The 13,320-nt window shown below is 38.8% G+C and overlaps 1 protein-coding gene across 1 annotated transcript in view; it reads left to right on the forward strand.

The window, feature by feature from the left end:
* tcf12 (transcription factor 12) overlaps nucleotides 1-13,320 on the forward strand; it is a 90,941-nt gene that overhangs the window by 23,087 nt on the left and 54,534 nt on the right. The window contains exon 5 of the mRNA XM_085374212.1: nucleotides 1,438-1,540. Within this exon, the coding sequence (XP_085230338.1) occupies nucleotides 1,438-1,540 (103 nt within the window). The remainder of the gene's footprint in view (nucleotides 1-1,437; nucleotides 1,541-13,320) is intronic.

A 13,320-nucleotide genomic window follows, 5' to 3' on the forward strand; every position in this document is an offset into this window, starting at 1 on the left:
GGGTCCTGTTCAAATTTTTTGCCCATTCTGCAAATTCTGTGCGCCAATCTGGGTCATCCTCGTTGAGATGCTGCAGTAGCTGGAGTTTGTAAGGGTGCCATTTGTGAGTAGCTAATATCCGCCGAAGGGATGTTCGACTAATGCCACTCTCCAGTGACATGCGGCGAGTGCTACGCTGTGGGCTCTTGCTGAATGAAGCTAGGACAGCCACTGATGTTTCTTCATTAGTGGCAGTTTTCTTGTGTCCACATTTTGGCAAATCCAACACTGAACCAGTTTCATGAAACTTAGCAAGCAGTTTGCTAACTGTAGCATGGGAGATGGGTGGTCTCGTAGGGTGTTTTGCATTGAAATCTGCTGCAATGACCCGGTTACTGCGTTCACCAGATATCAACACACTTTCGATCCGCTTCTCACGTGTTAACCTCTTCGACATGTCAATGGCTGTGAACAAAGAGAAACTTGTAAATAACTCATGAAAGAATAAAGGTATGTTGAAACCAAGCACACCATTGTTTTTCTTGTGACATTACCAATAAGTTTGATGTGTTACATGGCCCTCTTCCTATTGAAAAAACAAAAGTTGTATCCAAGATGGCCGACTTCTAAATGGCCACCATGGTCACCACCCATCTTGAGGAGTTTGCCCCCTCACATATACTAATGTGCCACAAACAGGACTTTAATATCACCAACCATTCCCATGTTAGTACGGTGTATCCATATAAATGGCCCACCCTGTACATAAAATAATGGTAAAACATGATAAAATCTCTTGGGTTAATATAACAGCCTGATGGCCCAGGACCAGTAAGGCCTCAGTCTTACAGGGACCTTTTGGTTGTCACTGGTTGCTAGTGGAAAAATGTGTGCCAGACTTGTCGTTAAGTGAGACTGGTCGTAAAGAAGTACGCGATGCTGGACCAAAGGCCTTGTTGTGATTGCTTTGGTCAGTAGCATTTGAATGGTGCATGTAGTTTACATGGAGGATGCCAACTATTTGTTGAGAGGTAATACAGTTTTTACTTCAGAAGTTCTACTTTTCCAATTTACTTGATACTTTTTACAGTTTCACTACCACTTAGCTAGTAGTTTTCTGCTAGCTACTAAAACATCCTCTTCTTGACCGATTTCGTGTAGCCTTCCTTACTATGGTAATTTCCAGTAGATCACAAAATGCAATGCACATAGCAGCTTGTTATGAGAGGTTACTAAAACATCTATAGAGTTCTTGTATTTTTTATGGCAGATACTGGGGGTTTAAATATGAACCAGTGTTATTAATGTGAACCATCTTTCTCTTCAAATTTTTGGGCTTCTCTTGCAGATTTTATTGGCATCAATTGTGTTCTCGCCTTGCTAATTAGGAGTACGCTATAGCACACAATTATCAAAGTTGCCTACTAATGTGCTTAATATTCTGATCTCTTCCCTCAGGGCTTCGCAGACAGCCCTCATTACAGCGATCATTTGAGTGACAGTCGATTAGTGTCCCATGAAGGATTGTCCCCAACACCTTTTATGAACTCAAACATAATGGGTAAGTAAGTGACTCCTTTCAACTCACCCTCATATGCCCTTTGGTGGTGGAAAGACATCCTAAAAAAAACTGATTGAGATTAAGGCACATCATTTACTGGAGGCAGCAGGACTGAAAGGCTTGCAGGCTACAGGACAATTTTCTTCTCGCCCCTCATGTCTTTATTTCCTCTCTTTAATCCCCCTCCCCTTTCCACATCTCCCTCTTCCTCCTCCTGAGATGACCCTCCCCCAGGCTAGGAGTCACACCATCAGTATAGGTTTCCGTCATAAGAAGCTGTGTCCTAGACATCAAAACCGCCCTCAGCAGCTTCCAGCAGCAGCACAGTTATGTATTGTTTGGGTGTAGGGTTAAACAGACTGTTGTATCAAAGACCCCACTGTGAAACAGAAACAAGCTTTTAAACTGAAAGTAGATCATACAGTTGTGTTCATTTGGGATTGTTGCTGTGTTTGCCTTTGGATTTTTCAGGTGCTGCGTTTCCTTTAGCTCAATCTGGTTTGCTCATACAAAAGATATATATTTATTTATTTGCATTTGTTTGGCTTTCATTTTACTAGTTAGTTAGATTTCTGGACCTTTACTGTAGTGTTTCTTGGCTTTTATTCTCCAAGTTTTTTTTTTGTGACTTACTCTGCATTCCTATTATTAGCATCAATTTAATCACAAGCAGGTGGACGCACTTTCCCCAAACACATCGTACTTTGAGTTTTAATACTCTGTCATCACTTTTTAAAAGACATAGTGTTACTGGCTTACAATATGCTCTGCTATTGTAGCGGTTAAAAGCTGTGTGCAGCTCTTTGGCCTGGCATCGTTGTGATGTGTAACCACTCGACAGTTTTATGGCTAACTACAGCTTAGCCCATTATGTAATGGCCCTGGAGACTGGTTTCCAAGCACAGCGGTTAGGGCGCTACTGAATGAAACAAATTATTATCTTTCCTGCAATTGATCACATGACTGCTTCCCCACCCATTGCCACTGTGTGTGTGTAATTGTGCTCACCAGCTTCAGAATATGGATGTGATCTGTCGCAATGATATGTCAGAGTTGGGCAACATGATTGTAAACTTGGAATTGCCTGCGCTTATCTCAGGATGGGAATTCAGGATGACTGTGGTCTTATTAAATTGTTTTTCCAGAAGTAATATCTGCGCAGATTTATAGTTTTCAGCACCCTCATTAAGCCATGTCTGAAAGGTTATTCCTCATTAATGCACAGGATAGAACAACTATGTAGTAGTGAAATATATGGTTGGGGCTGTAAATATTTGTGCAGTGACATCATTTTCATGAAGTTAGGCTTTTTATGCCACTATAATACATTGGAGATTAAATGGTTGAGATGCAGTTAAAATGGAGACTTGAGGGGGATTGAAGAAAAGTAAAAGTACCACAACACCAGTGAACAGACAAAATGCCTACTGTGACTTATGTGCAGGTTTATATTTAATGTATTTTTGGCTATTAGGAGTGCTGTGGAGTGTATTTGGATGAGATCTCTATTATAATGTGTGCCCTTCTTACTCATGTTCTAATCATGTGATGCAAAAAAAATAACATAGTTAAAAACCCGCAACAAACCATCTTAAAAAGGGCAGACATCATAGCATAATAATAAACATAATTTGAGAAACTGTTTTTAACTGTATGCCACAGAACAGAATGTTGGGTAATGCTAGCTAACCAAGTTTCATAAATGTCTGTTAACTGCTGGGAGTCTCTTGCTACATGCAGCAACACTACCGACAGTTGGAGAAAAAGATAACCTGTCACTTAAAGCTAAAATAACAGGTGTCATTCCTCACAGCAGACTCATTTGTGCACCAAATAGGGCTGCCACAATTAGTCGACTAGTCACGATTACGTTGACTTTCAAAATCGTCGATGACTAATTTAATAGTCGACGCGTCGTTTGAAGCTTTGTAAGATCCCAAAAGACGCAGGAATAAGTAGTAGGATTTAAGAGTGTAATAACGGACTGAAACAGAAGATGGCAGCACTGCATGTACAAGGATGCCAGCTGCCATTAATCCCTGAAGAAGAAGAAGCAGTGTCCGGTATCGTAGCTGTGTCCGAATTCAGTAAGCGCATCCTCCTGTGAACGCATTTGTAGGCCGATTACGTTACAGCAACACGACGAAGCCTGTACAAATTCGAAGACTCCGACAAATGCGGCCGAGAAATGCGTCCTTCATTTCCCCAGATTTGAAGGATGGGTCGGGTGTATACTTCATGGCCCAACCTATCCCAGAATTCATAGCACGGCCCTGCTCAGTTTCCAACAATGGCGGCAGCTAGTTAGTTTTAATATTACTCTTATTATTCTTTCTGGGTCACAAAATAAACGTTTAACATATTTTCAGGTGAGAATGTAGCTGTGTAAACCTCAAATATCTGCTCAGTTTATCAGGACACCACATATTTTCAAAAGCGCTCCGATGTTTTCAGAGACGTCTGTTACCCACTAGCTCGATAGCTAGCCGGGGTTCAAGGCTCACTAGAGCCGTGAGAACACCGGACTCCCGGCAAATCGTTTTCAAACCCACCGCCGTCTTTCACTACTCAGGTTAAACATGATATAAGTCACTTAGATAACTTAAAAATGTTATTGTTTGGCTTTTTTCAGTATTTTATTTGTTCCTGAGTAAATCAGTTTGGCTGAGATTAAAGTTATAGTTTTTATACCGCTGAATAAATGTCAAGCAGACAACTGATTATCAGAAGTGTGAGATGCTCGAGAATATACTCCAGTGTCCTGTTATATTTTAGATAGCAAGGTGCAGATGGCTGAGTTTATTAAACTCCACTGAAACAATCTGCAAATTTCATTAAAATTTAATAAACTATCATCTTGTCTTTATTTTTAGTTGGAGCATACCTTAAAAATTTAAAGCTGTAAGCTAATGATAGATAAGAGCAGATGCATGCTGGTGTTTTAAGCTGTACATTTTACGTCCAACGGATGCATGATCTGATTAGTCGACTAATCGCAAAAAAAATCGGTGACCAGTCGACTATCAAAATAATCGCTTGTGGCAGCCCTAGCACCAAATATTGTATTCTTTTATTAACAGAGCTTAGAAGTCGAATATTAATTGTTTTTTTTACTGTTTGTTTTATTTTATTTGTATTTATGTTTTGTAATGATATGTGTGTATTTTGTGTGTGTGTGTGTAAAATGTTTGTATTCATATATATTATATTTATACACTGTATTCTGTATATCAAATAAATAAAACAGTAAAGCTGAGGACAAGATTAATTGTACTGTTCTACTGATATTCATGACATGACTTTTCTTTTTTATTCCTCCTGTATAACTCCTTTATATAAACACTATTTATATAGCACCAAATCACAACAAAAGTCGCCTCAAGGCGCTTCATAGATACAGAAAAACCCAACAAACCCGAGAAACATTGGAGAAACTGGGTTGTTTTTTGCATGAGGGCTTCAGACAGGGACTCCAGTGTTGCTGAAGTTTCTTGAATCTGAGCATATGTTGTAGATCTGTAAACTTCAAGGCATTCGCAGCAGTTTCTGAGCTGTTAAATGAACTATTTTAAGCCAGGAAACATCTCGCAGAATACAGCAGATGATTTTTCCATCAAGTTTCTGAAATTCAGCGATGAGATGATGAGAAAGTGGTCAGACTATAGGCATATACACTCAGATCCTCAAGATATGATGTTCATTTCATTTCATTCATTCATTTCATTTATTTATTCATTTTCAGGCACAACAAATACCTATATTGAACATAAAATACACAAAACAAAAAACAAAACTTGCCTGAAAAAGGAGTGGGACGAAGAAAACTTATTAAATCCCACCCCTATACTCACTCATCAACAAAAAAAAACAATAAACTTCCCGCAGCTACGCCCATCATTGCATACAGACCCATCAACAGCCCCGGGCAGATACAAGCATCTAAGCGGCAGCTCGCAACCAACAATTAGAGCCTTCATAACTGAATACAGAATATATAAATTATAAATTGCATTACCACAGGTAACAGGCAGTAATAACTACAAGTAACAGACACACATACATATACATACATATATATCTACACACACAAGTACATATATGTACATACATACGCACACTTTATTTTTTATTTTTTATTTTGGAATCCATACCAGCAATGGTAAGAGGACAGACATTACAGAGCACACTAAATCCCATCATTGAGTATACTGTGACCAGACCAACTGTTTGTAGAGAAATTTAAATCTATGAATATTTTTGCATTGTTTCAATTGTAAACTCAGACTGTTCCAGATTTTCACACCACATACAGACACACAAAAGCCTTTACGGGTTGTTCGAGTTCTGGGTAATTTGAATTCTCCAAAGCCTCTCACATTATAAACCTTTTCTCGAATTTCAAATCTAGTTTGTAAATTTGCCGGTAAAAGTTTAGTAAAAGCTTTATACAAAATTATGGATGTATTGTAATTAACCAGATCCTGGAATTTAAGTAACTTTGCCTGAAGAAAGAATTTGTGAGTATGATCTAGATAACCAGCCTTGTGAATAATACGCAGTGCTCGTTTCTGTACTGTGACTAATGGATTAGTTGTATTTTTATATGTGTTTCCCCACACTTCCACACAATATGTAAGATATGGAAGAACCAGGGTACAGTACAGAGTACGAAGTGCATCTTTATCAAGGAATTGTTTCACTTTGTTCAAAACTGCGAGGCTTCTGGAAATTTTGGTTTTTATGTGTCTGACGTGGGGTTTCCATGAAATTTTGTTATCAATTATAACTCCCAAAAATTTGTTTTCACTCACATTATCAATTGGTACACCTTCAATGATAATTGGTAATTCTATATTATATTTTAAATTACCAAAAAACATTGCTTTAGTTTTATTTATATTTAATGATAATTTATTTATGTCCATCCATTTTTTTATTAATTTTAGCTCCCTGTTTACAGTCATTACAAGATCAGTATAATCATCGCTACTGAAAAATATGTTGGTGTCATCTGCGAACAGTATGAGTTTAAGTACTTGAGAAACATCAAAAATATCATTTATGTATACATTGAAAAGTTTTGGTCCCAACACTGACCCTTGGGGAACACCACATGTAATACCAAGTTTCTCTGAATGGTAATGCCCTATGCTAACATATTGTTCCCGACCTGTTAGGTAACTTTTTAACCAGTTACCAGCTTTCCCTCGAATACCATATCTTTCCAATTTATCCAGTAAAATTGAGTGATTGATTGTGTCGAAGGCCTTTTTGAGGTCAACAAAAATACCAACTGCATATTTATTTTTATCCAGTGTATCAGTAATTTCTTCTACTGCCTCAATTATCGCCATTGAAGTGGTTCTTTGCGTTCTGAAACCATACTGACTATCATTTATTATTTGATGTTTTTCAAGGAATTTTTCTAATCTTGAATTAAAAAGTTTTTCTAGAATTTTTGAGAATTGAGGCAGTAGAGAAATAGGCCTATAATTAGTAAAACTGTGTTTGTCATTACTTTTATATAGTGGTATTACTTTCGCAATTTTCATTTTTTTTGGAAAACAACCGGACTGAAATGATAAATTACAGATATATGTTAAGGGACTAGCAATATTCAGAATAACCTGTTTAACTACAGACATATTTATGTCATGATAATCCATTGAAGACTTACTTTTACATTTTAATGTGATATTTATTACTTCTTGCTCATTTGTAGCTGAGAGGAACAGTGAAAAGGGATTTGATTTTATATTACTGATATTTTCATTTTTATGACACGGGATGTCCGCTGCTAGTTCAGGGCCAACATTTATGAAGAATTTATTGAACCCATCGACAATATTACTCATGTTGTGATTTTCACCATTTGCATCAGTAAAATATTCAGGATATGATGTTCCAGAAGATCCTTGTTTAATTAAGTTGTTGAACACATCCCAAGTTCCTTTTATATTGTTTTTATTTTCATATAATCTTCTTCTATAATAAAGTTGTTTGCTCGTTCTTATAATATCAGTCAATTTATTTCTATATGCTTTATATCTTTGTTCCACTTCTTTTGTTTTTACTTTGATAAACTGTTTATACAGATTGTTTTTCTTTTTGCAAGCATTAATGATTCCTTTTGTGAGCCAAGGACTTTTTATCTTTTTTTTCTTTGTCATGTGTTCGTTTACAGGACAATGTTTATTGTACCACATAGTAAAAATATCTAGAAAATTATCATAAGCCTTGTCCACATCTGACTCTTCATACACCGAACTCCAATCTTGTTGTGCTAAATCGAAATTGAAGGCATGAATTGCTTCTTCATTTATTGTTCGCTTTGCTATCATGATCTTGGTATCTATTTTTTTTAAATCACAGTCACACAAAGTAAAAACTGGTAAGTGGTCAGTTATATCACAGACAAGCAGACCACTATTAATTTGGAAATCCATGACATTAGTAAAAATGTTGTCAATAATAGTGGCGCTATGTGAAGTTATTCTGCTTGGCTTTGTTATTGTTGGATATAGTGATAAGCTGTACATTGTGTCAGTAAAGTCATCAATGGCTTTTAACCTTGTTGGATTTAGCAAATCAATGTTAAAATCACCACAGATAAATAGTAATTTTTGGTTCACCGAAGCAAACGTTTTTTCTATCCATTCATTAAAAGTGTCAATACTTGAACTGGGTGTCCGATATATACAACTTATTATAACATTTCTCTTTTTTTCATTCATAATCTCAATAGTCAAACATTCCAAAATTCCATCAATAGCCATAGACATAGTTGTTACAACATTATATTTTATAGAGTTATGAACATATATAGCAACCCCGCCGCCCGCCTTATTTAATCTATTCATGTATTTTAAATCATATCCATTCAAACAAAAATCTATTCCTTTATCGACATTGAACCAAGTTTCAGTGATGGCTATAACACTAAAGGGGCGAGAAAATTGTTGCAAATGGTCCTTAATGAAATCAAAATTAGAGTACATACTTCTGCTGTTAAAGTGAATTAATGAGAGCTTCCCGTCTAGGTTAATTTCTTTTTCATATTGTTCCTGAGTGAAATAATTACAATTTTTAACAAAAGAAGAGAGAAAGTTACTTTCAGAATCTATTTCTGGATCTATTATATTATGCTCCTTATATTCACAATCTAGATCAATTACTTTCTGTTGAAGAACTAATTTCAACGTGTCCATGTCATTTCCTGGTGTAATTGATACATTGGTGTCAGTTATACTTGTCCAGATCCTCCATGTTCCTCACTATCAGTACTTTTGCCTCTTCTGGTGTCCCGTTTAGCTTAATGAAAATCTTACAGTTTGTTACCCATGTATGTTGTATTTTACCGTTCTTCTTCAGTTGCCTTGCCTTCCTCGCGATGGCTGCGTTTTTTCGTGTCAGATGCTCATTAATGAAAACGTCCGTGCCTTTCAGTTTGCGTCCTTGTTTCAGCAGTGCGACCTTGTTCTTCCGATTGACAAATCTCATAATGATGGCCGGCAGTCTGTCACTCCTCCTGGGCAGTGAGTGACATGCTTCTATGTGCTCCAGGTCCATCTCTATCCCCTTGCTTTGGAGGAAGGACGCCACCTGTTGCTCTACCGAGCGGGTCTCCTCGTCGCTGGGCTCCCCGACGTTCCCGGCCACGAGCGCGGCTTGATTTTAATACCGCTGATGACCACGTCGTTCGTACGGGTGTACTGCTCCAGCTCATCCACCCGCCGCTCGAGATCCATGATCCATCTGTCCTTCTCGGCATTTTGGAGGCGTAGCTGTTTTACCTCCTCCAGAAGCCCCAGAAGCAGCTCCTGCTGTGCCCTGACTGCGGCCACGTCTCCGCACAGCGCTCCGAGGGAGGTTTTAATGTCCTCAACCTCCTCTGGTGTTGGGCCTTTCTTGGGTGGCATACTGAAGCGAGAGCACGAGGCGGCCACCACGAGGGACCCGGAAGCGGAATTTCTGATGATGGCGCCTGGCTAGGCCTGCTGGCTGATGGTGGAGCCTGGCTGTGGCCTGCTGGCTGATGGTGGAGCCTGGCTGGGTCTGCTGGATGTGGCCTGCTGGCTGATGGTGGAGCCTGGCTGTGGCCTACTGGCTGATGGTGGAGCCTGGCTGTGGCCTGCTGGCTGATGGTGGAGCCTGGCTGTGGCCTGCTGTTGGGTTAAGATCACATTGATTAGTCTGTAATCTGAATACCAATCATTGCCAATGTGAAACGTGGAGAATAAACTTGGAAACTAATTTGGTAGAGGATCTGAAGAGGTAATTTGTCTCAAGTCAAGTCCTCTACCATTAATTTGTCATTTTGAGTTTCAGTCAGTGAAACCGTTGCTGTACCGTCAGACAAACTGTGCCCAGTGAATGGCTGCAGACATCTGAAAACGACCCAGAGCTGGTCAGCAGTAGCTGTGGTGTGTTAGGGCCCTGAGGACCGCTTCATATTTCCTGCCTCTCAGTCAGTGTATTGTTCCTAATCGGAAGCTCCCAGTCCATAACTCTTAATTACATTTCCATGTTTACATGGACTTGTTTAGTCTAGTTTATCAACACAGTAGATCTAAACCAGGCTTGTATGAGAAAAGCTGCTTGGAAATTTCCCTTGGCAAAAATACCAACTAAAATATCTTTCATGTCCTATGCCCCCATCTGCTTTCCTGTTGCCCATTAATTGGGAAGTCATACTGCTACTTGGATAAAAGCTAAAGATTTAATTTGTATTTATTTAAAGATCACTACAATTAACCGTATGCACTCATATAGTGCTTTTTAGCTCTAATAGAGCACTTTCTTTTTTACTGTAAGCAAAAGTGCACACTGCTCACATTTCTGTAAAATCCACAGCCTGTGCGAAATAAGCTGCTACTGTTTCTGACATCTGCCAACCAAACTCGGGAATAAAAGTAATTGTGTGCATCAGAAGATAAGCGAGACAGACAATGAATATACAGTGTTTGAAATTTTTATATTAGAATTTGCATGTGGTTAAGATTAAATCTAGAGAAAGTGCTTGAATGTGTAGTTTCTAGAGCATGATGATATTGGGATTCAGAAACTAAAAGTATTTTATTAACCAAATTCTCTTTTCAGTTTTGCAACATTTATACTTCCTGCATTAGGAAGAAAAAATCTGCACAAGAAAACTGCACACTGCAAATGCACAGTAGACCTCTGCACCTGTAAACTACTCCTACAAGCCACAACACATACATAACTGTTCCTGTTATTACTGTTCATTATTACTGCAGGGTTGTACAACATAATCTATCAGTGTTTTCAGTGTTTCAGAATCATGTAACTCTCAGTAATCTGTATATTTTTTTCCGTTAAGTTTCATTTCGAGAAGGCATAGGTTCCATGTTCTTAACAGGGCAGGAGAGAGGTGAGGCTGTAAGTTATTATGGGTAACATATAGATGCAGGAAGTGGTTTGTTCTGTTATTTTTATCATTCATTTTAAAACAGAAATTTAGCAAACTTTTTTTCCAAATCACAGGGTTTTTTCCCGCCTAATCGGGAATGATTGAAGTTGAAGAACGGGCATTTTGGTTTAGCGCTGGGGAGCCTCTGAGTGCCTAATGATCATGTGATGCTGCTGTCCTAAAGGGGGGGCCGGGTTCGAGTTAGGGCAGACTACGGGCTTCACTCATGCTAAAATCCTCTTACTCGCCGTCACGCCATCCACGTCGTACTGCCCGACAGGTGGCAGCCACATTGTTCATGTGTAGAGCCTCAGCCATGTGAGTCTGTGTGACTCAGCCACTCATAACATGTATTAAGTACACAGGCTACACTTGGACAGACTTAGTCAGAGCATTCATAGCACATCGTGTGATCTGATAGGAATTATTGGCAGTCACGTAGATGCATGGACTATTTACTTAATGATTAATTGCTGTGATTGGAAAACTGATTCCGTGAAAGCTCTGTTAGCATGGATTAGATTTTCGTACTTTGTTGCATAAGTAATAGTATCAGAGCTAGCAACATTTGGCAATCCTAGGATTTAAATCGATTTCTTAGTGCGACGATTAATTTCAGAATCGTCTCTGGATTGAAAACAATTCTCAGTCTGTAAACAGTAAAGAGACGCTGCATTTTAGCTTTTTGTCAGAGGAAAAGCAGCTTAGAAGAGTGTGTGAGGGAGTCTTCACCTTTATTCATTTATGTTTCTTTCATCGTGGCACTTCACTTCAGGTCTTCTGCTCGCCCTGCAGTGGATGGCCGGTTCTCATTTGCTCTTTCTAAATGTTTAGCCACATGGATTGCCAACAGTTCACAGCCCTGACAAGGAATGGTTTCGTCTAATTACCAGCAGAGATTTTTTTTTTCCTTGTGATTTAAGCTCAATATGGGAAAGTCAGTAGGGGAGGCTGATTTCAAGCAATTCTGGGCAATTACCAGAGGCGATGAGCTAAAACTGAAAGAGCTGCACTCTGCCCCTTTATTTTTCTTTGTGTTTCGAGTCTGCACTGCTTAGTGTTTGCCTTTTTGCTGTTATTTACTCAATGGACTAATGCTGTTTTTCATTAAGTGTGGCAACTTTAGATAAATAGCTTTAAAGTCACAAAATTAGTAGGACAGAACTGAAGCTATTCACAGCTGTCATTTGTCAGTTTAAAAATAACGTAGGGGAAATGTATTATAGGGACTTCAAAGGAATAATAAAAATACTCCAGGCCTCCCTATTGTTCTTTTATTTATTTAATGCTTTTCAGGCTAAAATTACAAGCTATGTTAATTCACAACAGTCTTTCTCTTTCTTGTGCTTTAAGGTCTTTTTTCCATTCAGGGTGGCCTTGGCTTGGATTTAAAGGCACGGCCTGTGATTGGAGAGTGGGAAACATAAAAGAATCACAGTTGTAGTTGCAAGTTTGTCAATACGAACAAGGTCAAATAAAAATCGTCTGGATTTCTATGTGTTTATTTTGATTTTACTCTCCACACACCAACACCCACATATACTGAAGCATTCATTTCAAAACGAAGTGCCAAAGGCATGCCCGTGTTTATTGTGAGCTGGGCTTTATGTGGGATCTCGCTGTGAATCTGTGGACCGCTTTAGCATCAGTTCTCTCCGGCCATGTGTCCGAGGCGTGATATCACAACTGCTGAGTTGTAGTTTCTCCACTCACGTTTCTCTGGTGTGCTTCATGTATATTACTCATACGGCTTTAGCCCTGCATGACAATTAATCAGCTTAATACTGTCATCGACGCATGCATAAAGCCGCATGCATAAGGCCGCGTGCTCCGTCCTGCCGGTCTGCACACACGTGACTTTCACATGATGACCTGGCAGTTATTGCTCTCCTCTTTTGTTTCATCCTGCTGTAAACTTATAGGACTTCACATATTTTTGTATTTAATATTTGTAAAAATGCATAGTTGTTTGTTGTGCTTTCTATCTAACATTCACACGCTGATGGATACAACAAAGATACTTTTAGCATGCAGACTGAAGCAGCCAGGAATCTAACCATCTTCCACCTTCCAATCAGTAGATGACCTCTGCCACTTCAAAGAGAAGGGAGGTACCTGCTGTGGTAACAGTTGTGAACAAGGCAGCAGCCGAAAGTAGCTTTCTTTTAGTGTGATGGATTTAAGTGCTAGCTAACATTTTTTTTTGAAGACTATAACTTCTAAAATGATTGTTTGACAGCTTCTTGTTGCTTTCATGGTAGCTCTTTATTTTTGTTCTATTCAGTGGAAGCTCGTTGTTAGATGCAGTTCAGTACAGGATCATCCCATGAGTACTGATACAAGTTCTACA

The sequence above is a fragment of the Diplotaxodon limnothrissa genome, linkage group LG1, assembly GCF_057381915.1.
Source record: "Diplotaxodon limnothrissa isolate DT_005_m linkage group LG1, D_limnothrissa_male_GT1.1, whole genome shotgun sequence".
In the NCBI taxonomy this organism is placed as follows: domain Eukaryota; kingdom Metazoa; phylum Chordata; class Actinopteri; order Cichliformes; family Cichlidae; genus Diplotaxodon; species Diplotaxodon limnothrissa.